The 26,567-nt window shown below is 50.6% G+C and overlaps 2 protein-coding genes, 1 non-coding gene and 1 pseudogene across 5 annotated transcripts; 1 reads left to right on the top strand and 3 right to left on the bottom strand.

Moving 5' to 3' along the window:
• Positions 1 to 5: 5 nt before the first annotated feature.
• On the top strand, positions 6 to 19,479 carry STRC (stereocilin). 2 transcript variants are annotated; one of them, XM_073012111.1, is made up of 29 exons: positions 6 to 109; positions 413 to 1,198; positions 1,287 to 1,311; positions 2,086 to 3,343; positions 4,426 to 4,488; positions 4,585 to 4,689; positions 4,834 to 5,000; positions 5,631 to 5,817; positions 5,955 to 6,070; positions 6,348 to 6,480; positions 6,851 to 7,033; positions 7,337 to 7,375; positions 7,557 to 7,724; positions 7,901 to 7,966; positions 8,446 to 8,571; positions 9,657 to 9,715; positions 10,784 to 10,907; positions 11,012 to 11,124; positions 13,581 to 13,716; positions 14,130 to 14,326; positions 14,525 to 14,615; positions 14,823 to 14,979; positions 15,567 to 15,736; positions 17,489 to 17,644; positions 18,022 to 18,164; positions 18,354 to 18,502; positions 18,744 to 18,841; positions 18,921 to 19,068; positions 19,271 to 19,479. In XM_073012111.1, the coding sequence occupies exons 1-29, from the start codon at positions 55 to 57 to the stop codon at positions 19,357 to 19,359; spliced, it is 5,307 nt and encodes a 1,768-aa protein (XP_072868212.1). In that variant the 5' UTR covers positions 6 to 54; the 3' UTR covers positions 19,360 to 19,479. The 2 variants fall into 2 exon arrangements, with proteins under 2 accessions (XP_072868212.1, XP_072868213.1); XM_073012112.1 differs by lacking the exon at positions 4,426 to 4,488.
• LOC119622943 (small nucleolar RNA U13) lies at positions 5,098 to 5,199 on the bottom strand. The gene has a single exon (XR_005239474.1). It is a non-coding gene; the product is annotated as a small nucleolar RNA U13 (small nucleolar RNA).
• On the bottom strand, positions 16,361 to 16,453 carry LOC119622941 (U6 spliceosomal RNA; annotated as a pseudogene).
• Positions 19,480 to 19,624: 145 nt separating the features above from the next.
• LOC103247749 (creatine kinase U-type, mitochondrial) lies at positions 19,625 to 25,268 on the bottom strand. 2 transcript variants are annotated; one of them, XM_037995609.2, is made up of 9 exons: positions 24,633 to 25,268; positions 23,835 to 24,033; positions 23,535 to 23,630; positions 22,928 to 23,149; positions 22,698 to 22,783; positions 22,458 to 22,581; positions 20,680 to 20,814; positions 20,082 to 20,207; positions 19,625 to 19,875 (listed from the first exon to the last, which is right to left on the bottom strand). In XM_037995609.2, the coding sequence occupies exons 1-9, from the start codon at positions 24,779 to 24,781 to the stop codon at positions 19,759 to 19,761; spliced, it is 1,254 nt and encodes a 417-aa protein (XP_037851537.1). In that variant the 5' UTR covers positions 24,782 to 25,268; the 3' UTR covers positions 19,625 to 19,758. The 2 variants fall into 2 exon arrangements, with proteins under 2 accessions (XP_037851537.1, XP_037851538.1); XM_037995610.2 differs by lacking the exon at positions 24,633 to 25,268 and having other exon boundaries at positions 22,928 to 23,105.
• Positions 25,269 to 26,567: the final 1,299 nt, after the last annotated feature.

Raw genomic sequence — 26,567 nt, 5'->3', positions numbered from 1 at the left:
ACACAGTTGACAATAACCAGAACTCCCCTCCGGTACCAGTGTTCACCTGGAAACATGGCTCTGAGCCTCTGGCCCCTGCTGCTACTGCTGCTGCTGCTGTCCTTTGCAGGTGAGAAGAACAGTGAACAGAACTGGGGATGAGGAGGAGGGTGGCTGGAAAAAGACTTTTAAGAATGTGGAGGTTAACCTGTTAGATAGAAGGACAAAGGAGAGAGGCAGAGACTTATGCAAAAGTAAAAAATGAGGGCTAAGAAAAGCAGGCCAAGACTTACTATGGGCCAATGAAGGGGGTTCAGCTCACCATCCCGTCACCTCATCTTTAGATCCAGGTAGGGAACTGTGCTCATTTGCAGGGTTGAGTTTGGGCTCTATATTCCTCCCCTTTAGTGACCTCTGGTTTCTCTCCTTACAGTGACTCTTGCACCTACTGGGCCTCAGTCCCTGGGCCCTGGTCTCTCCTTCCTGAAGTCATTGCTCTCCACTCTGCACCAGGCTTCCCAGGGCTCCCGGAGCCGCTCACAGTTCTCTACATTCCTGGCCAACATTTCTTCTTCCTTTGAGCCTGGGAGAATGGAGGAAGGACCAGTAGGAGAGCCCCCACCTCTCCAGCCACCTGCTCTCCGGCTCCATGATTTTCTAGTGACACTGAGAGGCAGCCCCGACTGGGAGCCAATGCTAGGGCTGCTGGGGGATCTGCTGGCACTGCTGGGACAGGAGCAGACTCCCCGAGATTTCCTGGTGCACCAGGCAGGGGTGCTGGGTGGACTTGTGGAGGTGTTGCTGGGAGCCTTAGTTCCTGGGGGCCCCCCTACCCCAACTCGGCCCCCGTGCACCCGTAATGGGCCCTCTGACTGTGTCATGGCTGCTGACTGGTTGCCTTCTCTGCTGTTGTTGTTAGAGGGCACACGCTGGCAAGCTCTGGTGCAGGTGCAGCCCAGTGTGGATCCCACCAATGCCACAGGCCTCGATGGGAGGGAGGCAGCTCCTCACTTTTTGCAGGGTCTGTTGGGTTTGCTTACCCCAACAGGGGAGCTAGGCTCCGAGGAGGCGCTTTGGGGCGGTCTGCTACGCACAGTGGGGGCCCCCCTCTATGCTGCCTTTCAGGAGGGGCTGCTCCGTGTCACTCACTCCCTGCAGGATGAGGTCTTTTCCATTCTGGGGCAGCCAGAGCCTGATGCCAATGGGCAGTGCCAGGGAGGTGAGTGTGGCCAGGGCTGGGGCTGGGATGTGGCAGGGCAAGGAAAGTGAAATTGGGGTAGTTCTCTTCCTTACTCTTTCCCTCCTAGGTAACCTTCAACAGCTGCTCTTATGGTAAGTAAGAGGGGACCAGTTCTGAGGGATTGGGCCTGGAAAATCTAGAGGTGGAGAGCTGACGACATCAGCCTCTAGAGAGGAAAACTGATGGGAGGAGTGTGGTTTAGTGGTTTTGGAGTGTGACTGTCTGGGTTGGTGTCCCAGCTCCACGTCTTCCTAGCCATATGACCTTGGGCAGGTTACATAATCTTTCTATACCTCAGTTTCCCCATTTATAAAATGAGAATGATAATATTAGTTACCACAGAGTTGTTGCGCCCAATTAAATGAGTTGATACTGTGTGTGCAAACAACTTAAAACAGTGCTGGCACATAGTGCTTAATAATGTTAGCTAGTAAAGGTGGGATTTGGAAAATAAGGACACAGCTGGATTCCTCTACCCTCTTCCTACTTCAGTACAACAGTGCCAGAGCATAGTTAGACATATTGAGTTGCTGAGCAGATTTCCTAACAGGAGGCCCGCTGAGGGTTGTGTTTAAGCTATCTGAAAGCATATGAAGAAAGGAGACAGAAGGGAGCAGACAGAAAGGTGGACAGAAAGCATTCCAACTGGGGCTTCTCCTAGGTGATTTTGGAGCTTGGCGGGGCAGCTGTCTCCTTTTTGCCCTGTCGCAGCATTTCAACCAGTAATGCCTAAACTCTCAGGGACCTCGCTTGTAGAAAAGCCTATGCTTGCCATGCCCCTTGAGGGCTCTGGGTCAGGGTCAGAATCTTCAGCCAGAGGAAATGTGAACTGACCAGATCCTGCCTGCTCCTCCCTCTGCACCCAGGGGCGTCCGGCACAACCTTTCCTGGGATGTCCAGGCGCTGGGCTTTCTGTCTGGATCACCACCCCCACCCCCTGCCCTCCTTCACTGCCTGAGCGCAGGTGTGCCTCTGCCCAGAGCTTCTCAGCCCTCAGCCCACATCAGCCCACGCCAACGGCGAGCCATCACTGTGGAGGCCCTCTGTGAGAACCACTCAGGCCCAGCACCACCCTACAGCATTTCCAACTTCTCCATCCACTTGCTCTGCCAACACACCAAGCCTGTCACTCCACAGCCCCCTCCCAGCACCATTGCCATCTGCCAGACCGCTGTGTGGTATGCAGTCTCATGGGCACCAGGTGCCCAAGGCTGGCTACAGGCCTGTCATGACCAGTTTCCCGATGAGTTTTTGAATGCGATCTGTAGTAACCTCTCCTTTTCAGCCCTGTCTGGCTCCAACCGCCGCCTGGTGAAGCGGCTCTGTGCTGGCCTGCTCCCACCCCCTACCAGCTGTCCTGAAGGCCTGCCCCCTGTTCCCCTCACCCCAGACATCTTTTGGGGCTGCTTCTTGGAGAACGAGACTCTGTGGGCTGAGCGACTGTGTGGGGAGGCAAGTCTACAGGCTGTGCCCCCCAGCAACCAGGCTTGGGTCCAGCATGTGTGCCAGGGCCCCACCTCAGATGTCACTGCTTCCCCACCCTGCCACATTGGACCCTGTGGGGAACGCTGCCCAGATGGGGGCAGCTTCCTGGTGATGGTCTGTGCCAATGACACCATGTATGAGGCCCTGGTGCCCTTCTGGCCTTGGCTAGCAGGCCAGTGCCGGATAAGTCGTGGGGGCAATGACACGTGCTTCCTAGAAGGGCTGCTGGGCCCCCTTCTGCCCTCTCTACCACCACTGGGACCATCCCCACTCTGTCTGACCCCTGGCCCCTTCCTCCTTGGCATGCTATCCCAGTTGCCACGCTGTCAGTCCTCTGTGCCAGCCCTTGCTCACGCCACACGCCTACACTATCTCCTCCGCCTGCTGACCTTCCTCTTGGGTCCAGGGGCTGGGGGTGCTGAGGCCCAGGGGATGCTGGGTCGGGCCCTACTGCTCTCCAGTCTCCCAGACAACTGCTCCTTCTGGGATGCCTTTCGCCCAGAGGGCCGGCGCAGTGTGCTACGGACGATTGGGGAATACCTGGAACAAGAGGAGGAGCAGCCAACCCCACCAGGCTTGGAACCCACTGTCAACCCCAGCTCTGGTATAAGCAAGATGGAGCTGCTGGCCTGCTTTAGTGTGAGTGCTCTGCCAGAGGGAAAGCTCCTAGAACAGGGAGAAGGCCCTCCAGGGGAATTCCTCGTGTACTCAGAGGCGGTAGTATGGGGTAGTAGTTGAAGCACACAGCTCTAGAGTCAGACAGGCTTGGATTTATATCTTGGTTCTGTGACCAGCCTTGAATGAGTTATTTAACTTGGGGAATTCCTCGTGTACTCAGAGGCGGTAGTATGGGGTAGTAGTTGAAGCACACAGCTCTAGAGTCAGACAGGCTTGGATTTATATCTTGGTTCTGTGACCAGCCTTGAATGAGTTATTTAACTTCTCTGAGCAATATTTTTCACGTCTCACTTATAAACTAGGGATGATACTGGTATATGAGATAATACATTCTGTGGGCTTAGCACAGTGCGTGATACACAAATGTGCAATAAATATTACCTTGTTATTCTTTTGGGCTCTTTGACTCTCCTGCTTTCCGCACCAGAAAGAAAAAGGATCAAGTTAGAGGACTCTTGATTTTTTTCCTAGAGATTGAGAATTGGAGGCTGGCAGAATACAGGAAGATAAGGCAGGAATGAATAAGATTCAGGGACACTACCAATCAGAAAACTTTGGTTCTAGGTTCAACTGTGCTGCAAATTACTGTGATCTTAGGCAAGCAATTTCATTTAGTTTTTCTGGGCTTCAGTTTTTACTCTGTAGAATGGAGGGGTGGGAATATGTTAAACACCATAATTCATTCACTGAATGCCTGTTATATGCAAGGCACTTTGCTAGGTTCTGTAGGATATATAAAGATTCCTTACTCCATTTTGGGGCTCCATTTTTCAAGCCCTGGGCCCAGTAAAATGGAATTAGATCGTCTCATAGTATTTGGTTCAGGTCTGCAAGTATTAATTGATCCAACTATGGACCTGGCATGGGAGAGGGTACAAGAGAAATTAGAGATATGATCTTGGACCTAAAAGAGCTTAATATCTGAAGAATCACAGTTGAGATGAAGGACAAGCATCCCAGCAAGTGGAGTTGGAAAGCCTGGGGGAGCTGCAGGAGAGACAGAGAAGACAGCTCTGTTTGCATATTGTCTTTCTTCCCACCAGCCTGTGCTGTGGGATCTGCTCCAGAGGGAAAAGAGTGTTTGGGCCCTGCAGATTCTAGTGCAGGTAACAGGTGGAGGGCCCATGGGTGGGCTGGGTGACAGCCATGGCCAGAGGTCCCTGCCCTGTGAGGCCATACCCACCATGACCTCCTATTCACAGGCATACCTGCATATGCCCCCAGAAAACCTCCAGCAGCTGGTGCTTTCAGCAGAGAGGGAGGCTGCACAGGGCTTCCTGACACTCATGCTGCAGGGGAAGCTGCAGGTGAGCATAGAGAAAGAGGGGAGCAAGGGCACCTGGTGCCTAGTGTTCAGAGGGCTTGCCTTAGTGGGAGGAGGAACTCCAGAGAGGAAATGGCAGGGATACTGAGCATCTCCAGAGGCAGAATCCATTCCTGTGCCCCCACAGGTACCACCATCCGAGGAGCAGGCCCTGGGTCGCCTGACAGCCCTGCTGCTCCAGCGGTACCCGCGCCTCACCTCCCAGCTCTTCATTGACCTGTCACCACTCATCCCTTTCTTGGCTGTCTCTGACCTGATGCGCTTCCCACCATCCCTGTTAGTCAACGACAGTGTGTAAGGTTCCTGTACCACTCCTCCTGCTCCTGTCAGGGTCAGGCCAACCCCATCCAGCTGGAGCAGCTCCTTCCGGAGCTCCTGTTTTTTTCTTTCATGCCACATAGGTAATGTGCCAACATCGTAACAAGGTTTGAGAGAGGCACATCTCATACTGAGTGTGAAACCCAGTCATGATGCTAATGAACTACAAAAGGATCAGAGAGGTCCTCTCTATAAAACCAGGGAGAGGCCGGGCGTGGTGGCTCACACCTGTAATCCCAGCACTTTGGGAGGCCGAGGCAGGCAGATCACTAGTTCAGGAGTTCTCTGGCCAATATAGTGAAACCCTGTCTCTACTAAAATACAAAAATTAGCCAGGCTTGGTGGTGGGCGCCTGTAGTCCCAGCTACTTGGGAGGCTGAGGCAGGAGGATAACTTGAACCTGGGAGGCAGAGGTTGCAGTGAGCCAAGATCGCGCCACTGCACTCCAGCCTGGGCAACAGAGCGAGACTCCATCTTAAAAATAAAACAACAAAACAAAACAAAAACAGAGAGAGTCTCCTTCCTATCTAGACAACAGGGCTACAGAGGGTCAGGGGAAAACAGTTCGGAAGAAGACAAAGGGTTAAGACCCATTACTCCTCGCAGCCTGGCTGCCATCCGGGATTACAGCCCAGGAATGAGGCCTGAACAGAAGGAGGCTCTGGCAAAGCGTCTGCTGGCCCCTGAACTGTTTGGGGAAGTGCCTGCCTGGCCCCAGGAGCTGCTGTGGGCAGTGCTGCCCCTTCTCCCCCACCTCCCTCTGGAGAACTTTCTGCAGCTCAGCCCTCACCAGGTATGAGAATCATCTTCTTTATTTGACTGGCCCATCTTCTGCTAGTGGGGACGAGAGTCAATGGCGTGTCTCTCAGTGGCCCCTCCCTGCAAGAACCCCACAGTGACCCCAGTGCAAGCTAACTTTCCCCATCTCAGATCCAGGCCCTGGAGGATAGCTGGCCAGCAGCAGGTCTGGGGCCCGGGCATGCCCGCCATGTGCTGCGCAGCCTGGTAAACCAGAGTGTCCAGGATGGTGAGGAGCAGGTACGCAGGTGAGTTGTGGGATCAGTAACCAAGGCCAGAGTGGAATAGGTAGAGAGAGGAAGGTACAGGTGTCATGGTGGGTAGGTGTTCTAGGAAGGAAGGGGCAAGGGAGTAGGCAGTGGCCCCAGGCAGCACAGAGTTCCAGGAGAGGTCTATAGATGGTGCCCCTGTGTAGTGGTGTAGTGGTCAGAGTGCCCAGTGTATGTACCCACACGGTCTGCTGCCAGGCCTGCCTTATTGCTAGTCTCAGGGACCACACAAAGGTCAGCTTCATGCCCTCCTCAGGCTTGGGCCCCTCGCCTGTTTCCTGAGCCCTGAGGAGCTGCAGAGCCTAGTGCCCCTGAGTGATCCGATGGGGCCGGTAGAACGGGGGCTGCTGGAATGTGCAGCCAACGGGACCCTCAGCCCGGAAGGACGGGTGAGCCCCTCAGCACAAGCCTAGAAGACTCTAGGCTTCCCCTGGGTCTGTGTGGATGGCTTTCCCATTGTGTCAACTTGAGCACAGTGGTGCCAGGCCCCCATCCCGCTTTTGCAACCTCCATTCCTTACTCCATGGCCATTCTTACCTGTTACCACCTTCCTGGTCCTTCCTGGTCTTCCTGGCCCTTCCCTATCTGGTCTGTGGCACCCCAAACACACCCTTTGCCATTTTGAACCTAATCTACTCCAGTCCAATCCCTAGTTCCAAACCCTAGCCCAAGCCCTGGGAAATTCAGATGTGGGATTAGAGAGGAAGTTCAAGGTTCATCTGTCTTTTCTCTCCAGTCCTAAACCTTCTTTGGTTACAGGTGGCATATGAACTTCTGGGGGTGTTGCGCTCATCTGGAGGTGCGGTGCTGAGCCCCCGGGAGCTACAGGTCTGGGCCCCTCTCTTCCCTCAGCTGGGCCTCCGCTTCCTGCAGGAGCTGTCAGAGCCCCAGCTTAGAGCCATGCTTCCTGTCCTGCAGGGAGCTAGTGTTACACCTGCTCAGGTTTGCCTCTCTCACTCCCTGTCATGCACCCTCCATCTCTGCTTGAGCCCTGTCAAGAGAATCCCATTCAGGGATAAAACCAGCCCCTCCTTTCCCTGGGTGAACAATAGAGGTAAACTCTGTCCACACGAGGACACCTTCATTCCCTTTCCTCAGATCAAGAAGGGACCTGAGTCACTGAGGATGGTTACTGGGGATGTTTAAGAGGGAGTGGGAAGTTTTGGAGGGTTTGCCTTAGGAACCCACTTAGGACCTGGCTGCTGGGTCCTGAGAGCTGTTGTTTTTGGTCCCATCCCAACACAGGCTGTCCTGCTGCTTGGACGGCTCCTTCCTAGGCACGATGTGAGTAACAGCAACCTCAGCCTCTCGCCAGAGGTCTCTATCCCCCTTTCCCCTGGCTTCTGCATCTGCGTCTCCTCTCTCTCCACTCACCTCATACTTATTGCCTTGCTACATTGTGATTGTTGTCTTCCCCACCACCCTTCCCTTCCTCTTCAGGCCTCTTGTTTCTCTTGCTCCTTAGCTATCCCTGGAGGAACTCTGCTCCTTGCATCTTCTGCTACCTGGCCTCAGCCCCCAGACACTCCAGGCCATCCCTAGGCGAGTCCTGGTTGGGGCTTGTTCCTGCCTGGCCCCTGAACTGTCACGCCTCTCAGCCTGCCAGACCGCAGCACTGCTGCAGACCTTTCGGGTATGAGAGTAGCAAGGAGGATGAGACAATCAGGGATACGGGCTCTCTCTGGTTGGGAGGAAGGCGTCTTCCCTGAGGCCAGGGAAGGCCTTTCTTCATACCTCCCCACTCTCACACACACACACACACACACACACACACACACACACACACACACACACAAAATTCTCATACAGGTTAAAGATGGCGTTAAAAATATGGGTACAACAGGTGCTGGTCCAGCTGTGTGTGTCCCTGGTCAGGTAAGTGTGAGATCTCCCAGCTCAGCTCCTCTCCCCATTTTGGGGCAGTTTCCTATGGCTGGTGCTGCCTCCCCCATTACCCTGCAGTGGCCCTGAGAGTTCTGGTTAGCTCTGTACCCATTAGCAGCCCTCCCCAGTTCCAGATGCAGGACAGCATGATCCACCCACATTGTCCTAGACTAATGTCAAAGCCGGGAGGGCCTGGGAAATCTTCCAGGCCACCCACCCTGCTTTCAGCTGAAAAGACCAAGGCTCAGAGAAGCTAAGGGACTTTGTTCGCCTTGTGCCTAACTGGCAGCAACACCTGACCACAGCAGCCTGCAGTGTGAGGCTCTTAGGCGTTTATTGCTACAGTGGCAAATGCCATTCCACTTCTGTCCCAGCTTTGGTCCCTTTCCACCCCCATGGTTTCTTTTCTCTGAGTACCAAGTCTAGACTCTCACCTATCACTACACTGCTATACCCATCGCTGCCAGCAGCCTGTTCCCACCACCTGGCCAGACTGCCTGCTTCCCCTGCTCCCATTAAAGCTGCTACAACTGGATTCCTTGGCTCTTCTGGCAAACCGAAGACACTACCGGGAGCTGCCCTGGTCTGAGCAGCAGGTAATTCTCCCCATTTAATTTCAGAACTCCCTCCCTCAATATAGTCTACCTTCTTTACCCATCCCTCAGCCCTATTTGGTCAGCTTATCCCTAGTATCCTTTATTGATTGATTGAGACAGAGTCTCACTCTGTTGCTCAGGCTGGAGTGTAGTGGCATGATCAGAGTTCGCTGTAGCCTCAAACTCCTGAGCTAAGGCAATCTTTCTGCCTCAGCCTCGTGGAATAGCTAGGACTACAGGTGGTTACCACCATGTCTGGGTAATTTAAAAAAAAATTTTTTTAAGATGGAGTCTTGCTCTGTTGCCCAGGCTGGGGTGCAGTGGCGTGATCTCGGCTCACTGCAAGCTCCGCCTCCCAGGTTTACGCCATTCTCCTGGCTCAGCCTTCCGAGTAGCTGGGACTACAGGTGCCCGCCACCTCGCCCGGCTAGTTTTTGTATTTTTTTTTTTTAGTAGAGACGGGGTTTCACTGTGTTAGCCAGGATGGTCTCGATCTCCTGACCTCGTGATCCGCCCGTCTCGGCCTCCCAAAGTGCTGGGATTACAGGCTTGAGCCACCGCGCCCGGCCGCCTGGCTAATTTTTGTGTGTGTGTGTGGAGATGGGGGTTTCACCATATTGGTCAGGCTGGTCTCGAACTCCTGACCTTGTGATCTGCCTGCCTCGGTCTCCCAAAGTGCTGGCTTTCCAGATGTGAGCCACCACGCCCAGCCAATTTTTAAAATTTTTGTGGAGACCTATGTTAAGGTACTATGCTATCCAGATTGGTCTTGAATTCCTGGCCTCAAGCAATCCTCCTGCCTTGGCCTCCCAAAGTACTGGGATTACAGACCTGAGTCACTGCACCCAGCCCCCTAGTACCCCTTATAATTTGACTTGCTTTTCTTTTTCTTTCTCCTTCCCTTTTCTTTCATTTCTTTCTCACTCTCCGAGAGAAGAGTGAGCATCTGGGAAAGTCAGAGGCTGCTGCGTCCTACAGAGTGAAGAGGCAGGACTGGGTCCAAGGCAGTCCTGCCTCTCTACTCTAGGGAGTATCCTTGGACAGTGTCTCTTCTGGGAAGTGGCTCCTCTTTCTTTCTCTTGTAGGCACAGTTTCTCTGGAAGAAGATGCAAGTACCCACCAACCTGACCCTCAGGAATCTACAGTGAGTAACTTGTGTTGAGCAGTGTGCTGAATTCGACCAACTTTTTTTTGAGTGCTTACTATGTGCCAGGCACCGTGTGATACGGAATGGGGGATATAGGGATGAATGGTGCATAGTCCCTGCCTCATGGACGTTCTCCTAGCTCCTCCCTTTGGCCTCCTGTCCTTCCACAGTGTCATGCCTATCCTGACTAGAGCCAAAGGACTCAGAAAACCTGGATTCGGGTTCCAGTCCTGTCACCTACTTGTGCCCTTGGGCAAGTCATTTAACCTCCCTGTGTCAGTTTTCCCTTCTTTAAATGAGAATTACAATGGCACCAGCCTCATAGGTAGTTATTGTGAAGATTAAATGAGGTAAGTCATGTGAGATATGTAACACAGTGCCTGGTCCATTGTAAACTCCCAGTAGGCATTTGCTACTATTAGTTTACTTCAGGGTGACTTCAGAGGCGCTGTCCAAGCAAGAATAAATAGCAATAAGAAGGTATCACTTTACTTACACCCACAGTTAAAGAACAATGGGCTTCAGAATCTTTTTTTTTTTCCCAAGACAGAGTCTTGCTCTGTTGCCCAGGCTGGAGTGCAGTGGTGTGATTTCAGCTTACTGCAACCTCTGCCTCCCAGGTTCAAGCGATTCTCCTGTCTCAGCCTCTGGGGTAGCTGGGATTACAGGCGCGTGCCACCATACCCAGCTAATTTTTGTATTTTTAGTAGAGATGGGGTTTTACCATTTTGGCCAGGCTGCTCTCAAATTCCTGACCTCATGTGATCCACCCACCTTGGCCTCCCAAGGGCTTCAGAATCTAAGACATGGCTCTAGTTTCAGTTTACCACATTTCTAGTAGAATGATGTTGGGAATGTCACCTGACCTCTGTAAATCCTTATTTTCTTCTCTGATAAACAGCAGTGATGTTATGGGGAGCTGATGAGAGTATCTATGTAAAACATTTCTCAAACCATAAATTGCCATGAATGAACATCTGTACTTGTGTTGAGAGTACTGATATCAAGGAGCAAACAGGCTGTTGTATGTGTTGAATGAGCATCTCCCGACTCTCACACCCACAGAGCTCTGGGCACCCTGGCAGGGGGCATGTCCTGTGAGTTTCTGCAGCAGATCAACTCCATGGTAGACTTCCTTGAAGTGGTGCACATGATCTATCAGCTGCCCACTAGAGTTCGAGGGAGCCTGGTGAGAGGGGGTGCCTGGACATTAGTGGGAGCAGGGAGGCTGAGACCCTAGGTATAGAAGCTAGCTCCTATGTTCTGCTCTGGCCTCACCCTGCTTCCCTACAGAGGGCCTGTATCTGGGCAGAGCTACAGCGGAGGATGGCAATGCCAGAACCAGAATGGACAACTCTAGGGCCAGAACTGAATGGGCTGGATAGCAAGCTACTCCTGGACTTACCGTAAGTACTGCAGCTAGAAATATTGGCCCCTCAGAAAGCTCAATCTGGGGTGAAGATCTTCCCTTAGGGAATGCCCTAGAGGAGGCAGTTTTTCTGTCTGGTAGTTCCCTGACATCATTTATAGCCCACAGCAGAGGATTTTATTCAAAGTTGCTCTATGTGTTGACTGGTTCCCAGAATATACTCCAGCATGGGGCAGCAGAGGGTGGCAACACTGTATTGAGGCCTGCCGAGTAATCTTACAATAACCTAGTCCACATTAATTGAGATTGAGATAGTGTCTGAAGTGAGGGAGGCTCCAATGCTGCCCCAGAGGATTGTAGTTTGCGCAGGGCACTGTGTTCTTAGTGCGTTCAGAGGAGTAGATCGAGAGAAAATGTATGAAGAATGTGATAAATGCCTTCAAATACCTGAGGGGCTATCAAGTAGAAATTAGATTGTCATATTTACGAGTGGCCCCATTGGGCAAGACTAAGAGTAGTTAATGGAGATCAGATTTTTACATAGTATAAGAAAAACTAAGGTAGTGAGTTCGTGGTCCTTGGAGCTGTTTGAGCCTAGGTCAGATGGCCCCATGGTAGGAATGTTGTAGAGCACGTTCATATATAGGTTGTGGGAAGAAAAGGCTATAGGAACCCAAGGCTCCTCCCTACCCATAGATAAGTTTCTTAGTATCTTACTCATATGCTGCTTTTCTCGTTTTACCCCTACCACCACCCCATTGCCATCTGCACTGTAAGTCAGAATAAGAAAATGTTGGTATTACAGTCTTGCTGGGGAATATGGAGATGAAATGGAGTAAAAGTAGTTGACTTCATTCTTCCTTTTGTTTTGTTTTGTTTTGTTATTTTGAGACAGAGTTTTGCTCTATCACCAAGGCTGGAGTGCAGTGACGTCATCTCGGCTCACTGCAACCTCCATCTTCCAGGTTCAAGCAATTCTCCTGCCTCAGTCTCCCGAGTAGCTGGGACTATAGGTGTGCACCACCATGCCAGGCTAATTTTTGTATTTTTTGTAGGGATGAGCTTTCACCATGTTGGCCAGGCTGGTCTTGAACTCCTGACTTCAAGTGATCTGCCTACCTCAGCTTCTCAGCCTTCTTACATTTTTATCAGCGTTTCCACATATTTTAGCTCTTGTATGACTTAGCCCAGTTCCAGAACTGGCAATCCTAGGTAGGGTACAGGTTATCACCTCTGATTTCTGGGCAAAAGGGATTTATTTATTTATTTATTTATTTATTTATTTATTTATTTATGTTTTTGAGACAGAGTCTTGCTCTGTCACCCAGGCTTGAGTGCAATGGTGCCTTCTCAGCTCACTGCAATCTCCACCTCCCAGGTTCAAGCAATTCTCCTGCCTCAGCCTCCTGAGTAGCTGGGATTACAGGTGTGTGCCACCACACCCGGCTAATTTTTGCATTTTTAGTAGATACGGGATTTCACCATGTTGGTCAGGCTGGTCTCGAACTCCTGACCTTGTGATCTGCCTGCCTTGGCCTCCCAAAGTGCTGGGATTACAGGCTTGAGCCACCGCGTCCAGCCTGTTTTTACTTTTTTTAATGCCATTCAAATCTGTTTAAATATATGGGTTCTGTGAGATAATTTAAAATTCCAAGGTTATAGATGAGGTGAAAGGTCCTGGACAATGCATCAAAAAACTTGAGTTCCTCATTTGTGAAAGAGGGATAAAAGAAACACCTATTTTGTCCAGGCGCAGTGGCTCACACCTATAATCCCAGCACTTTGGGAGGCCAAGGTGGGTGGATCACTGAGATCAGGGGTTCAAGACCAGACTGGCCAACATGGCAAAATGCCTCTCTCTACTAAAAATACAAAAGTTAGCTGGGCATGGTGGCGCGTGCCTGTAATTCCAGCTATTCGGGAGGCTGAGGCATGAGAATTGCTTGAACCTGGGAGGTGGATGTTGCAGTGAACTGAGATCCTAGCACCACTGTGCTCCAGCCTGGGTGATGAAGTGAGGCCAGGTCTTGTAGGATCAAATGAGATAACACCTGAAAGAACTTTGTAAATTGTGTAGCACATACAAACAAGATGGGACCTCTTCACAAGCAGAGGAAGGGTGGCCCTGTGGAAAAAAACGGGAATTGGGAGTGAGAAACTTCAACATTTGATCTCTGTGAACCTCAGTTTTTTAATCTATAAAATGGGGAAATGTTAATGGTAGTTAATATTTGGAGCTTTTCAGTCCATTAGATCAGGTAGGATTGTTTTTTTTTTTTTTAGGAAGACTAGAAATATGTCACTCCCTTTTTCTCTCCCGTTCAAGCTTGATGGTGGGAATTGGCCCTGGAGCTGTTTACCATCAGTTCCTGTCCAGCTTCACTAAGTTTGGCCTGGGGTCACATCTTACCTGGGGACTGTGGGGTTCTGTGGTCCCTTCTCGAATTGGCCCAGTTCCAACTGAATGCTGTTGTTGTCAAATTGCTATAATAGAATCCAGTTGATGGACAGACTATCCAATGAATCCATTATGTTGGTGGTGGAGCTGGTGCAAAGAGCTCCAGAGCAGCTGCTGGCACTGACCCCACTCCACCAGGCAGCCCTGGCAGAGAGGGCACTACAAAAACTGGTAAGAGTCCACCCTACCAGACTCAGATTTGCTGCCCTGGGCAATTCTTGCTCCTCAGACAATGCTCTCTGACTGTCCCCCAGTACTCTACTTCTTGCTTTCCTGCTGCTGAACAGGTTCCTGTCTTCAAGGCCTGGCCCCCGTTTTCCTTCTGGGTTCCGTTCCTTGATAATATGCTTCATGCTAATTGTCCAAACCTCTTGGAGTCCAAGAAATCTCTTGGAGTCCACCTCTCAGACTTTCTGCCTGCTCCTGTGTGGGCTCATTGCTTAAGAAAGTGAACGAAGGTAGTAAGCATCATAGGGTGCTGAGTTGGGAGCAGGAGAGAAGGTCAAGGGGCTTGGTGTCTTGATCAAGGTTTCTGGTACTCTGAGTCAGAAGTGCATTGTCCAAGTTCTGATGCTCTTCTCCAGGCTCCAAAGGAGACTCCACTCTCAGGGGAAGTGCTGGAGACTTTAGGCCCTTTGGTTGGATTCTTGGGGATAGAGAGCACACGACAGATCCCCCTCCAGATCCTGCTGTCCCATCTCAGTCAGCTGCAAGGTTTCTGCCTAGGAGAGACATTTGCCACAGAGCTGGGATGGCTGCTATTGCAGGAGTCTGTTCTTGGGTATGGACCTTTGAGAACTTCAGATTCTAACTCATTCTGTACCCAATCCCTCAACCACCATCATCAGTGGCAGCCTGTTCTATATTCTTAAGGTCCCTTGGAGCCCTGTGTCCCAAATCCTAGCATGTCCTCTTTTCCCCTTCCTTTTCCTCACAGTTTCCTCAGCTCCCCAGCCCCTGATTTTCTTCCTGTCCCCAGGAAACCAGAGTTGTGGAGCCAGGATGAAGTAGAGCAAGCTGGACGCCTAGTGTTCACTCTGTCTACTGAGGCAATTTCCTTGATCCCCAGGGTGAGATGAAGGAAGAAGGGAAGGGAGTAAATGCATAGAGGGGACTGGTGAGCTGGTTATGGGGACCCATGGCCAAAGAGGGCAAAGGATATGAAGCCTAGATCTGGGGGAGACTGCGAAACAGAGACAGGACTTTGGAATTACAGCTACAGCAGCAGGCCCTGATCTGTCCAGATCTCCCTACTCTCCTTCTACCTTCTCATGCAGGAGGCCTTGGGTCCAGAGACCCTGGAGCGGCTTCTAGAAAAGCAGCAGAGCTGGGAGCAGAGCAGAGTTGGACAGCTGTGTAGGGGGCCACAGCTGGCTGCCAAGAAAGCAGCCCTGGTAGCAGGGGTTGTACGACCAGCTGCTGAGGATCTTCCAGGTGAAACTACCCAAATACTCATATGTCCAGCAGGATGTACAGGGAGTATCAATTAGTTTGGGTTCTGCATATGCTTTTCTCTGGGACTGGTTTTCTAATTATAAAGAAGAGGTTAGAGGGATGATCTTCAAGTCTCTTCTAGTTCTAGAATTCTATAGCTTTGGGAGTTTGTAAACTATTAAGTTTTCTTTTAGCCCAGAATTTCCGTTTTCCTGCTCTCTTCTCTCTTTAAATAGCTTATTCAGCTCTAGCTCGGCTAAGTGTGGAGCTCTCTGCTGGGGAGATCCCTAGCAGCTTTGAAGGAGACATTGTGAGGCTCAAGAACTGGGTTCAAATTCAACTCTGCCATTAAATCCCTGACCAACATCCTCAGTCTTTCATCTATAAAAGAAGGGACTTGGCATCTCCAATCATGTCTTGTTCTATTAACTTCTAAGCCCTATACATCTTACCTTGTAATAATCCTTCGGTCCCTACTTGCCACAGTGCTCCATCCTCCAAAGGTTGGAAGAGTCATTCCATCTACAGATATCTCTGGGCATATTTTATTACCATACTGACCTCCTGACCCTGTCTTCCCCCTTCAGAACCTGTGCCAAATTGTGCAGATGTACGAGGGACATTCCCAGCAGCCTGGTCTGCAACCCAGATTGCAGAGATGGAGCTCTCAGACTTTGAGGACTGCCTGACACTATTTGCAGGGGACCCAGGACTTGGGCCTGAGGAACTGCGGGCAGCCATGGGCAAAGCAAAACAGGTTAGTGATGGAGAGTCAACTGGGGTTGGCCATGAGGAAGCTGTTTGGGTGTGATGTGGGACACAAAGAGAATGGACAGTTGGATGAGAGGTAGGGGAAGCAGGAGATAAAAGAATTAGAAGATTTGGGTCACAAGTAGGAGGTGAGTGGGGATAAATATTGAGGAAAGAGAGCTAGTATAATGAATAGAGGTACTAAAGCAGTGGTTACCAAATTTTAATGTGTATCGGAATCATCAAGGGAACAGATCTTTTTCTTTATTCTTTTTTTCTTTCTTTCTTAAAAAAATAATGGCATGCTTCGGCCAGGCGTGGTAGCTCATGCCTGTAATCCCAGCACTTTGGGAGGCTGAGGTGGGCGGATAATGAGGTGAGGAGATCAAGACCATGATGTCTAACACGGTGAAACCCCAGCTCCACTAAAATTACAAAAAAGTTAGCCAGATGTGGTGGCGGGCACCTGTAGCCCAGCTACTTGGGAGGCTGAGGCAGGAGAATGGGGTGAACCCGGGAGGTGGAGCTTGCAGTGAGGCAAGGTCAAGAAAGCACTCTATCCTGGGCGACAGAGCGAGACTCCACCTCGAAAAAAATAAAAATAAAAATAAATAAATAAATAAACAAAATAATAATAATGGCATGCTTCATGAATTTGCGTGTTATCCTTGCATAGGCGCTGTGCTAATCTTTGTATCATTCCAATGTTTTTATGTGTATGTACTGCTGAACCGAGCACAGGAACAATGCCAGTGCCGATTACCATGCTAGACTGACTGAATAAAAACCTTTGGGGAGGCTGGATGCAGTGACTCACGCCTGTAATCCCAGCACTTTGGGAGGCTGAGGCAGGTTCAAGATTGCTTGAACCCAGGGGTTTGAGACCAGACTGAGCAACATGGTGAAACCCTGTCTCCACTAAAAATAGAAAAAAAATTAGCTGGGTGTGGTGGCGCATGCCTGAAATCTCAGCTCCTCGGGAGGCTGGGGTAGGAGAATCCTCTGAGCCCAGGAGGTGGAGGGTGCAATGAGCCAAAATCGCACCACTGCACTCCAGCCTGGGTGTCAAAATAAGACCCTGTCTCATAGATAAAAAAATAAGCCTCTGGGGGAAGGAGTCCAGACATCCGCATCTGCCTTTGTTTTTTTTGTTTTGTTTTGTTTTGTTTTGTTTTGTTTTTTGAGACAGAGTCTTACTCTGTCACCCAGCAACCAGGCTGGAGTGCAGTGGTGTGATCTTGGCTCACTGTAACCTCTACATCCTGGGCTCAAGCGATCCTCCTGCCTCAGCCTCTCAAGTAGCTGGGACTACAGGTGCACACCACCATACCTGGCTAACTTTTGTATTTTTGGTAGAGATGGGGTTTTGCTATGTTGCCCAGGATGGTCTTGAACTCCTGGGCTCAAGCAATCCTCCCACCTCAGCCTCCCAAAGTGCTGGGATTACAGCTGTGAGCCACTGTGCTGGGCCTCAGGCATCTGTGTTTTAATAAGTGTCTCTGTGTTTGATGCACATAAAAGTGTAGAACTCATGGACTAGAGTTAGTTTGCTCTTCTTTTCCACTGACTGTAATGTCTTTCAAAACACGTTAGAGGAACTGTAAGGCAACTGTCTTATTTGACAGTGGAGGAAACTAAAGAAAAGGCAGGTGACTTGCCTAGAGTTATACAGCTAAGGGCAGAGGCAAGACTTAAAACCCAGCATTCTGACTCCCAATCCACTGCTTTTCCACTCACATTGTTCCTCTCTTTCTCCTAGTTGTGGGGTCCCCCCCGGGGATTTCGTCCTGAGCAGATCCTGCAGCTCGGTCGGCTCTTAATAGGTCTAGGAGATCGGGAACTACAGGAGCTGATCCTAGTGGACTGGGGAGTGCTGAGCACCCTGGGGCAGATAGATGGCTGGAGCTCCACTCAGGTAACACCTTTCCTCCTCCCTACCACTTCCCAAACACCCATCCCACAGACCCAGCCCTGTAGATCATCTAAAGCCCAAGGAATTTTTTCCTGTGACCCTACCTGGTCATTCTTTCTATCTTTTGTTGATACCCCCTACTATTGACCTTCAAGACTCTGATTTATTCACTCTGAGGCCCTGAACACATAATACTGTCTCCTACCTCTTTTCCTGGAGCCTCCTCTTTTTCTATCCTTTTCTTTTCTGAGTCCTCAGCCTTCCCTGTGACTCTTTAGGTCTTAATAGTAACAGTGTAACCCGGCAACACCTATCACTTCCGTGTCCATTCATTCTCCATAACTTTTCTCCTTCCCCTCTGCCCCCAACCCCCACCCCAGCTCCGCGTTGTGGTCTCCAGTTTCCTACGGCAGAGTGGTCGGCATGTGAGCCACCTGGACTTCATTCATCTGACAGCGCTGGGTTATACGCTCTGTGGACTGCGGCCAGAGGAGCTCCAGCACATCAGCAGTTGGGAGTTTAGGTCACTTGTGAAGGGGCTGAGGGTGGTGGTGCTGAGGTAAAGGTGGACTTACTGGGGAAAGAAGGATCATGAAGGTCTGGTCCCATGGAGGAAGGGAACTCATCTGAAGCCATCTCTTCCTTTGTCTCATGACCATAGCCCCTTTCGCTGAAGCTGAATTCTTCTTCCTTCCTTCTTACTGTTCTATAGCCAAGCAGCTCTCTTCCTGGGCACCCTGCATCTCCAGTGCTCTGAAGAACAACTGGAGGTTCTGGCCCACCTCCTTGTACTGCCTGGTGGCTTTGGCCCAATCAGTAACTGGGGGCCTGAGATCTTCACTGAAATTGGCACCATAGCAGGTGGGGAGCTGGGCTACTGCTGGTGCAAGTTGGTTTGGTTTCTATACCATGGGTGGACTGGATGGAAGACTGTCCTGCAGTTCTTATGGTGGGGACCTGAGAGGGTGTTTAAATAAGGGGCTAGAGACATACTGGGGAAGGTCTACAGTAGGGCACTTTGGGAGTAGTTAGAGAAGGTCTATCGGTTTGAGAGAAGGAAGGTGAGTCTAAGACAATGTTTGGATGCCACTTGCTTCAACAGCTGGGATCCCAGACCTGGCTCTTTCAGCACTGCTGCGGGGACAGATCCAGGGCCTTACTCCTCTTGCCATTTCTGTCATCCCTCCTCCTAAATTTGCTGTAAGTATTAATGGACCGGGGTGACCACAGGAAAGCCAGGGCCCAACTGGCATGCACTGATTCCTACCCCTGCCCCCAGGTGGTGTTTAGTCCCACCCAACTATCTAGTCTCACCAGTGCTCAGGCTGTGGCTGTCACTCCTGAGCAAATGGCCTTTCTGAGTCCTGAGCAGCGACGAGCAGTTGCATGGGCCCAGCATGAGGGGAAGGAGAGCCCGGAACAGCAAGGTGAGTTCCCAGCTGCACAGCTTGAGCCTCCATCATCTCCTGACCCAGAATCAAACCCCTAATCTGGTGCTGTCTGGCTCTTAGAGTGCACCCAGGGAGATCCCTGGAGTGAAGGAGTCTACAGGCAGAGCGCTAATTTCCAAGTATCAATGCTCCTGGAGAGCAGAGTTGTGATATGACTCCCATTCCCTATCTATTATAGGTCGAAGTACAGCCTGGGGCCTCCAGGACTGGTCACGACCTTCCTGGTCCCTGGTATTGACTATCAGCTTCCTTGGCCACCTGCTCTGAGCCTGTCTCTACAGTAGAAGGAGATTGTGGGGAGAGAAATCTTAAGTCATAATGAATAAAGTGCAAACAGAAGTGCATCCTGATTATTTTCAGAAGCTGATGAGGAATATGGGTAAAATGTTAATGCTTTCCACCCACCTGAGAATCAGTGTTCCCAGGATGCCATATCTGGAGTCTCTTTCCATCATAAATAATCCCACTGCCTCTTTTCATTTCCTGAAGCCTGCTCCCCTCCTCACCCCACCATTAGAAATAACATAGACAGCTGCAGCATAGCAAGGAGTCTTTACTAGGATGGAGGCAGGGGATGCGGGGGCAGGTCCAGAGCAAGTAGAATGGGCCATCATTAGAATGAGCAGAACTCCTGGGAATCTTGAGTCATCAGCTGGTGGTGGGGAGTTAATGCTTGGTGTGGATGACAGGTGTGGGGATGCGAATATCCTGGCCTCTCTCCAGACGCCGTTCACAATCAATCAAATAGTTTACTCCATCGATGACCAGCTGCACAAGCTCCACCTGAAGGACACTAATCTTTGATCTCTGCTTCCTACAATCTGAGCTTTTCTTTAGCACTGACTGACTTGCCTGCTGATTTCCAGTTGCTTCCCCACTCGACCTGAATTTCATTTCAGATTATGTTACATCCCGGAGGCTCACTCACTGCCATATTTCAGCCCCCACAGACCTATAGCTCTCCTCACCCTAATCCCTTAGGATCTCACCTCTGATTTGCCTAGTCGGTCCAAATTAGAAATATCAAAGACACCGCCTGTGGCAGCAGTGTCCACTCCTCCAGTACCACGCTTTTGGAGTCTTAGGTTCTCCAGGATCTTTGGGAAGCGGCTATCCTAGAGAGGAGATAGGGATTGGGAGCACGGTTGATAGAGGCAGAGACTAGTCCTACCTGAAAGAGCCCTGAACCTGCTCAGAGCTCTGTTTCCTGACTTTTTTTTTTTTTTCCGACAGAATCTCTCTCTGTCACCCAGGCTGGAGTGATCACAGGTCACTGAAGCCTCAATTTCCCAGGCTTAAGTGATCCTCTCACCTCAGCCTCCATTACACCCAGCTAACTTTTGCATTTATAGTAGAGATGGGGTTTCGCCAGGTTGCGCATGCTGGTCTTGAACTCCTGGGCTCAGGTAATCGGCCCGCCTTGGCCTCCCGAGTGCTGGGATTACAGGCATGAGCCGCTGTGCCTGGTCTGTCCCCTGACCCTTTAGCTACAACATATTTGGCTCCTTTTCAAAGGGTCCACTCCCTCCCCATCCACAACGCACCCTTCCTTACTCACACCCCTCTGTAACCCCACAACTCCTTTACTTTGCTTAGCAGGGGCAGTTTGATGTGCACTCCTGCCCGAAGTCCAGTGCCCAGGTTAGATGGACAGGTCAAGATGTATCCCAAACGCTCATTCCACATGAACTCCCAGCCACGTTCTTGGATAAGTCGCTCCACCTGAGTCCACAAAAGTTTTGTTAATGAAAAATCAGGGATATTTCATTAACCCTGGACCCTCCCTTAGCTAGACACACAAGAACACTAGAAATATGTCTAGAACAGAAACTTGGCTGTGAATGGATGACACTGGTCTTTTTTTATGAAAATGGCTTGTTATTGTTTTCATGCATGCATGATGCAAAATTATGATGTGCATAATAATGAGATTGTGAAATAATATGTGGAAGAAGAAAACTCGAAGGAGTGGTGTATTAGGGATGATCTAGGGAAATGAACAGAGGTGGTAAACTGAACTGAGAGAGGACTGATTATTCAATGAGTTCTGCATGCATCAATTATCTTTGCTTTGCTAATGAGCCTAGAGCTTGGAAGGGTCCTTTCAGACAGAAGATGAAGGTGTAAGCTTTGCCAGGAAGAGGTAAGATAACGTTCTGTTAGCTGTGAACGGAGCACCTGTGTCAATGCAGAGAAAGATGAAAACAGAGCAGAAAAGCCAGATTCATAGGAATAGGGGCAGGGGGAAGGCGTTTTGCTTCACTTAACCACGTAGTCATGAAGATGACTATTAGATTGAAGAGACAAGGGATCTACCAGAGTGACGGTCACAAAGACCACTACCCAACGTGAGTAACAGGATCCTGTTTATAGTTCAGAAAGAACCATGGCATAGGGCATATCTTACATGCTGAACATGGGGGAAGCCCTTCCATCTAGAATAATAGTGCAGCTAACACTTTAACACTTATTAAGCACTTACTTTGGACCAAGTACTTTACCTGTATTTCATTTAATCCCCACAACAACCTAAAATGTAGAAAATCTCATTATCCCAATTTATAGACGAGGAAACTGAGGCATATAATTTAAAGGTACTTCCCGACCCACTCATAGTCAGAATATATTATCTATTACTTGCCTAAAATAGTAGAAACTTCTCAGAATCTAAAAGAGGAGCCCTTTTTCTTTGCAAACCTAAAATAGAACTGTATGTTTGAGAACATACAGTAAGATTGAAATGAGTTTATGGGATTTCTAATGTAGACTTGAATATGGAGACCCAGTCTATGTAGGATTGATGATTCAGTTCAACCTCTCATGTAGAGCCATATTCTAGAACTCGAACCATTCTATCCACCTTCCCCAGTCTCCCTCCCAACTCTCAACTTAAAGCCTCGACCTGATACTTTAACAAGAATGATATAACCCAGAGTCAAGGCCTACATTGGCTCAGACCTGGGTGGTTATATTAAAGTCATGAACACAGCAACCTCTCCATGCCAACATCAATCTAAGCTCAAATGTTTTCCTTATCCGCACACCTCACCATTCCACTGCACACATCCCAGGCACTGACCTGACATCTCAGTTATTCCTTTCTTGCATTATCCGGCAACTGCCTTATTCACTTCCTAAGGTTCCTGACACTCTTTCTTTTCCTAATCTTAGGGTGACCACATGTCCTGGTTTTCCCAGTATGGTCCCAGCTGGTTTATACCTTTATTCCTAGAGTGAGTCCTAGATAGTCCTTTTTACTATCAGACATGTCCTGGGTGGGTTGATAAATTACATAATCTATTTATGCTACTCTTTGGTTTTCCTTATGTCCTCCCACCTAGTTCCCCTACACAATCTTTTCCAACCTCTTTGAGGCCTCGGCAGAATCTTTCAAACACTCTCTTCATGTTGCCACCCTTCTCCATGGAGATGACCCGTGTATGATCCTCCTCATTCACCCAGATCAGGAAGCTCTTCTCGTTGTTGTGCCTGAGGGCAGGAGAGGGACAGTGTTCAAGAGGCAAGGCAAGAATTGGGAGAGATAGAGGGGAAAAAAAGCATTTATGAAGGCATGAAGACAAAAGAGGTAAGGAGCAGCCTCATACCAAATTCCACGAGCATCTGGCCAGTCTCGAGCCATTCCTGCTGCAGTCAGCAATGGGGACACAGGCTTATCAAACAGAAAGTGGTCCTGGGAAGAGTAATGGGACTTGGGTTAAGAATCTTCATGGTGGCCCCTGGGCCTCTCAGAGCCCATGTCTCATCTGGTGCAGCCTTCCCTCTGGCTCTTTTTTCCATCTGCTCCCACCAACCAGCGCCCTCTTAAGACCCTCACATCAATCAGCTGCTGCTGTTCAGCCTCTGTCATCTCACTGAGCCTATAGTAACGTCCAGCCAGGTCACCCTTCAGGCCACTCAGTGCATCCACCACAACACGTTCCACCTCCCGTCGCTCTGCTCGAGTGCAAGCTGGAGGCAGACTGAGTCCTCGGATGCTTCGGCCAGTTCTGACTCTAGAGGACAATACATACCTCTCATCAAAGTAGCCAGAACGGATCTGGGAGATAAGGGAAATGAATATAAGTCACAGAAACACGGTGGGAACTGAGGGCCCCTGGGAAAGGAGAGATCTTCCTTAGGCATTAGAGGACTCTTTGTGCATTCTACTTGCGTGCATTGGAAGAAGAGGCCGGTTGGGAAAGCACTCCAATTGAAGGGGGCATTGCAGACCCTTCCCGAAACCGCCCACCTCGGGCCATAGTCATTCTTATCTATCCTTTCATCTCCATATATGCTGCCCCTTAAGATATGATTCTTTCCTTACATTAAGTTTAAAAGCTCACGGTGTAATGAGCATGAGTCAGGATATAAGGTGAAGGGGTTAGAGATACAGAGTGTTGCACACAGGCGATGCAAATCAGAAGTGGGATATTTGAACTCACTTTACTGGCATCCAGATCCGTGGTGTGCTTCATTGTCCGGGGGTCATATCCATTGTGTCGCTCTTGGATCACAGGGTCAAACAGGTCAGCAAATACCTAAGGGGGGTTAAGAGGGAGAGATGGTTAAGGAGAGGGAATCCCTCCCCAGACTTCAACTGTGCATTGATTTCACTGGGTCAGAAAACTTAAGTTTGGGGGAGCTCAGAGTCTTGGGGGAAAGTGGGAGGTCTTTAGGGGGAAGGAGCTGGGATGACTGGGAAGATGAGTTGGATCATCAGGGAGACTCTGGGGACCCCCTACCTCATAGGTCTCCTCATCTCCAGCCACCATGCCCACAGTCTTGATGAAGGGGTGGCCAGGGTTGTCCACGCCAGTCTGGATACACTGATCTAACGTCCAACCAGTGGGTGTGGTCTTGTCGCAGAGCCGAGCATAGACTGCTGGGGTCAGGTGACTGGCCATGCAGTTGTTGTGCTTTCGGAGGTCTGGGTACTCAGCGCTGGGGAGGGGGTACCCAGTGACCATGGAGGGAGGGCACAGACCCTAGACCTAGTGCAGTTACCTGGGAGCTGTCCAGTTGGCCATGTCTGGCTTTGCTCCGTGGGAGGAGGGGGAATTAGAAAGAGGCTAAACCTTGGTAATCTCTTTAGGGACTTTCAGAATCTATGCTTTTCTAGTAGTTCTAGTTGCCTCTGGCTGGCCAACTCAGTTTCTCCAGATCTGCTCAGTTCTTTCCTCCCATGACACAACGCTAGGGATGGAGGAGGGGAAAAGCCTTAAGGACAGGAATTAAGGAAATGAGGGAAGGAGATGGAGGGAAGCGAAAAGGATAGTTCCCGGCTTTACAATTAGGGATTTGGGCAGCGAGTGCAGCTGGAACTCATAGGGCCAGAGGTGGTCTTGGCAGGTCCCCAGGAATGTTCTTGCTTCATGGTTTTGGCCCCCACCCCCACCCCGCCGAGGTCTGCAGACTGTACAGCCCTTCAGCTCCAGGGCCTTCGTGATTATAGCCCTTTTCTGTTGCCCGGATTCTCATTTCTACCCGCACCTTCAATCACCACCTGCCCCCGCCTCCTCCCGCGCCTCAGGCACTGTTACCTCGGGGGATACAGCCTTCTTCGTTCACTGGCCGCTCGTACAGGTTCCGGTCGGAGCAGAAACCCAGCGGCTAGAGACCCCGCTCCGGCCAAAGCCAGGAGCCTGATTCCCGGGCGGGCGGACAGCAGACGGGAGAAGGGACCAGCCATGGCTTGAGGTCTGGCTACGGGATCCTGGAGTAGGCGCTGGCGCAAGATAGGATCCGGAACAGGGAGGGAGGATGCAACCCGATAGACTAAGGGCCGGAGCTAGGTCCGAGGCTGCAGCCGAAATGGGGGTCGGATTGGAGGCTGGAGCCGGAATGGGAGCCGGTGCCAACCAGACTGCAGGAGAGGCGCAATGAGCTAGTGGCAGGCGGGCGGAGGAGGGGGAGGCCCCAGCCGCAGTCTCCAGGGGTGGGGCTCCCCGAGGCCCCGCCTTCCCCCCTGCCACCGCGCTAGGTGCGCGGGGGCAGGGGTGGGCAGTACCTGCCAGGTAGTTAGCGGGACCTGAGACTCGCGCGTCTAAAGCCGGGGATGTAGCCCCCACCCGCCCCCGGGATGTGGCGGCCCAGATTTCAGCACCAAGTGGAGGACAGCACCCGTGTGGACTAGCTAAACCCCAACACCCTTCCCCCAAACCCCTCGGTTTAAACCGAAACCCGATCCATCTACCCTGTGGGTGTGGAAGGGTGACATTGCCCAACGTATTCTCTGCTTTCGGCCTGCCCCCGCCACCTCTCCCTTCTCCCGGGGGCAGCCGCGGGGAAACCGCGGAATAAACACAGATACCAGAGGAGGGTATGGAGAAAGCACAGGGTTAGAGGCAGGCACTGGGAAAGACACCCATTGGCTCAAGGTCACCTTTTCCTTAGAACCAGGAAGAGGAGCAAGGTGCTTCCTTGCCACCTCTGTGCACTCCTTACAAGGCTGAGAAAGGAGTCCCTGGCAGGAACCAGGGAAATATTAATTCTTATGCCATCTGTGCTGTGTCCTCCACCTCCACTCTGCACCCAAGTCGGAAGCCCTGTTATTTCCTGCCTCTACTTCTCATGATCCCCCACTTTTTGTTTTGCTTTTGTCTGTCCCACTTTCCTCCCCGCCCCCTACCTCGCCTTTGATCTTTTACTTCTCTGCGTCTTTTCCAGACTCAGACGTGTTTGCTGCTCACAGGATGCCCTCTGCGTTTCCTCGGAAGCTTGCTCACCTGTTGGTGGTGCTGGGTGTGGGGCTGGGGTTGGGGAGGGAATGGTTAGTTTCCTCTTCCTCCTCTCCCTTGGCTTCTCTCTCCGTAGTTCCTAGTTCCTGGACTGGGGGAGAACGTAAAGTGAGGTGGTGAAGGGTGTGGTGAGATGACTGGGTGTGGGACTGGAACAGGCAGGCACAAGTCTCCAGACACCACATGTGTTTCCTTTCTTGGCTCCCTAATGCTGTTTAATCCAGAGGCAAGTGGTGTACCAGGGCATGAGGTCGTCAGGGCATCTCTGCCTTCCTCGTGATCCCCTCTTCTGCCCTCTCTCCTCATAAAACTCATATTCACACTTGAGAGGGCTTTGTTTCCTAGCTCCAGGTATGACTTGACCTTTGTCCTGGTAGCAAGGAGAATGAATGCTAGAGTTGAAATAGAGATGAGGGGCTTCAGCGTAGAGGGTCAGTTAAGGTGGAGTAGCACTGTGGCATTAGTCCCTTACCTCTGCTATCCTGTTGTACCCGCAAGACAGTAAGATATTCAGAAATCTTAAGAGAGAGTATTTGGGAAAGAGAATTCCCTTTCCATCAAGAACTCCCCCATACTACTCTCATTTCCTTCATTCCCCTTAGGCCTTCCTTGTGTTCTTTTTTTCCACCTTCTTCATTTGTGGGTATTCTTAGAAGTGTCCACCTCTCCTTTGGGTCCATTCCTTCTTCTCCTGGTAAGACATCAATTGTTAGAGAATAGAGTTATGCAGCTGGAGTG

This window comes from Chlorocebus sabaeus, chromosome 26 (genome assembly GCF_047675955.1).
Source record: "Chlorocebus sabaeus isolate Y175 chromosome 26, mChlSab1.0.hap1, whole genome shotgun sequence".
NCBI lineage: Eukaryota > Metazoa > Chordata > Mammalia > Primates > Cercopithecidae > Chlorocebus > Chlorocebus sabaeus.
This window is presented reverse-complemented; position numbering and strand designations above follow the sequence as displayed.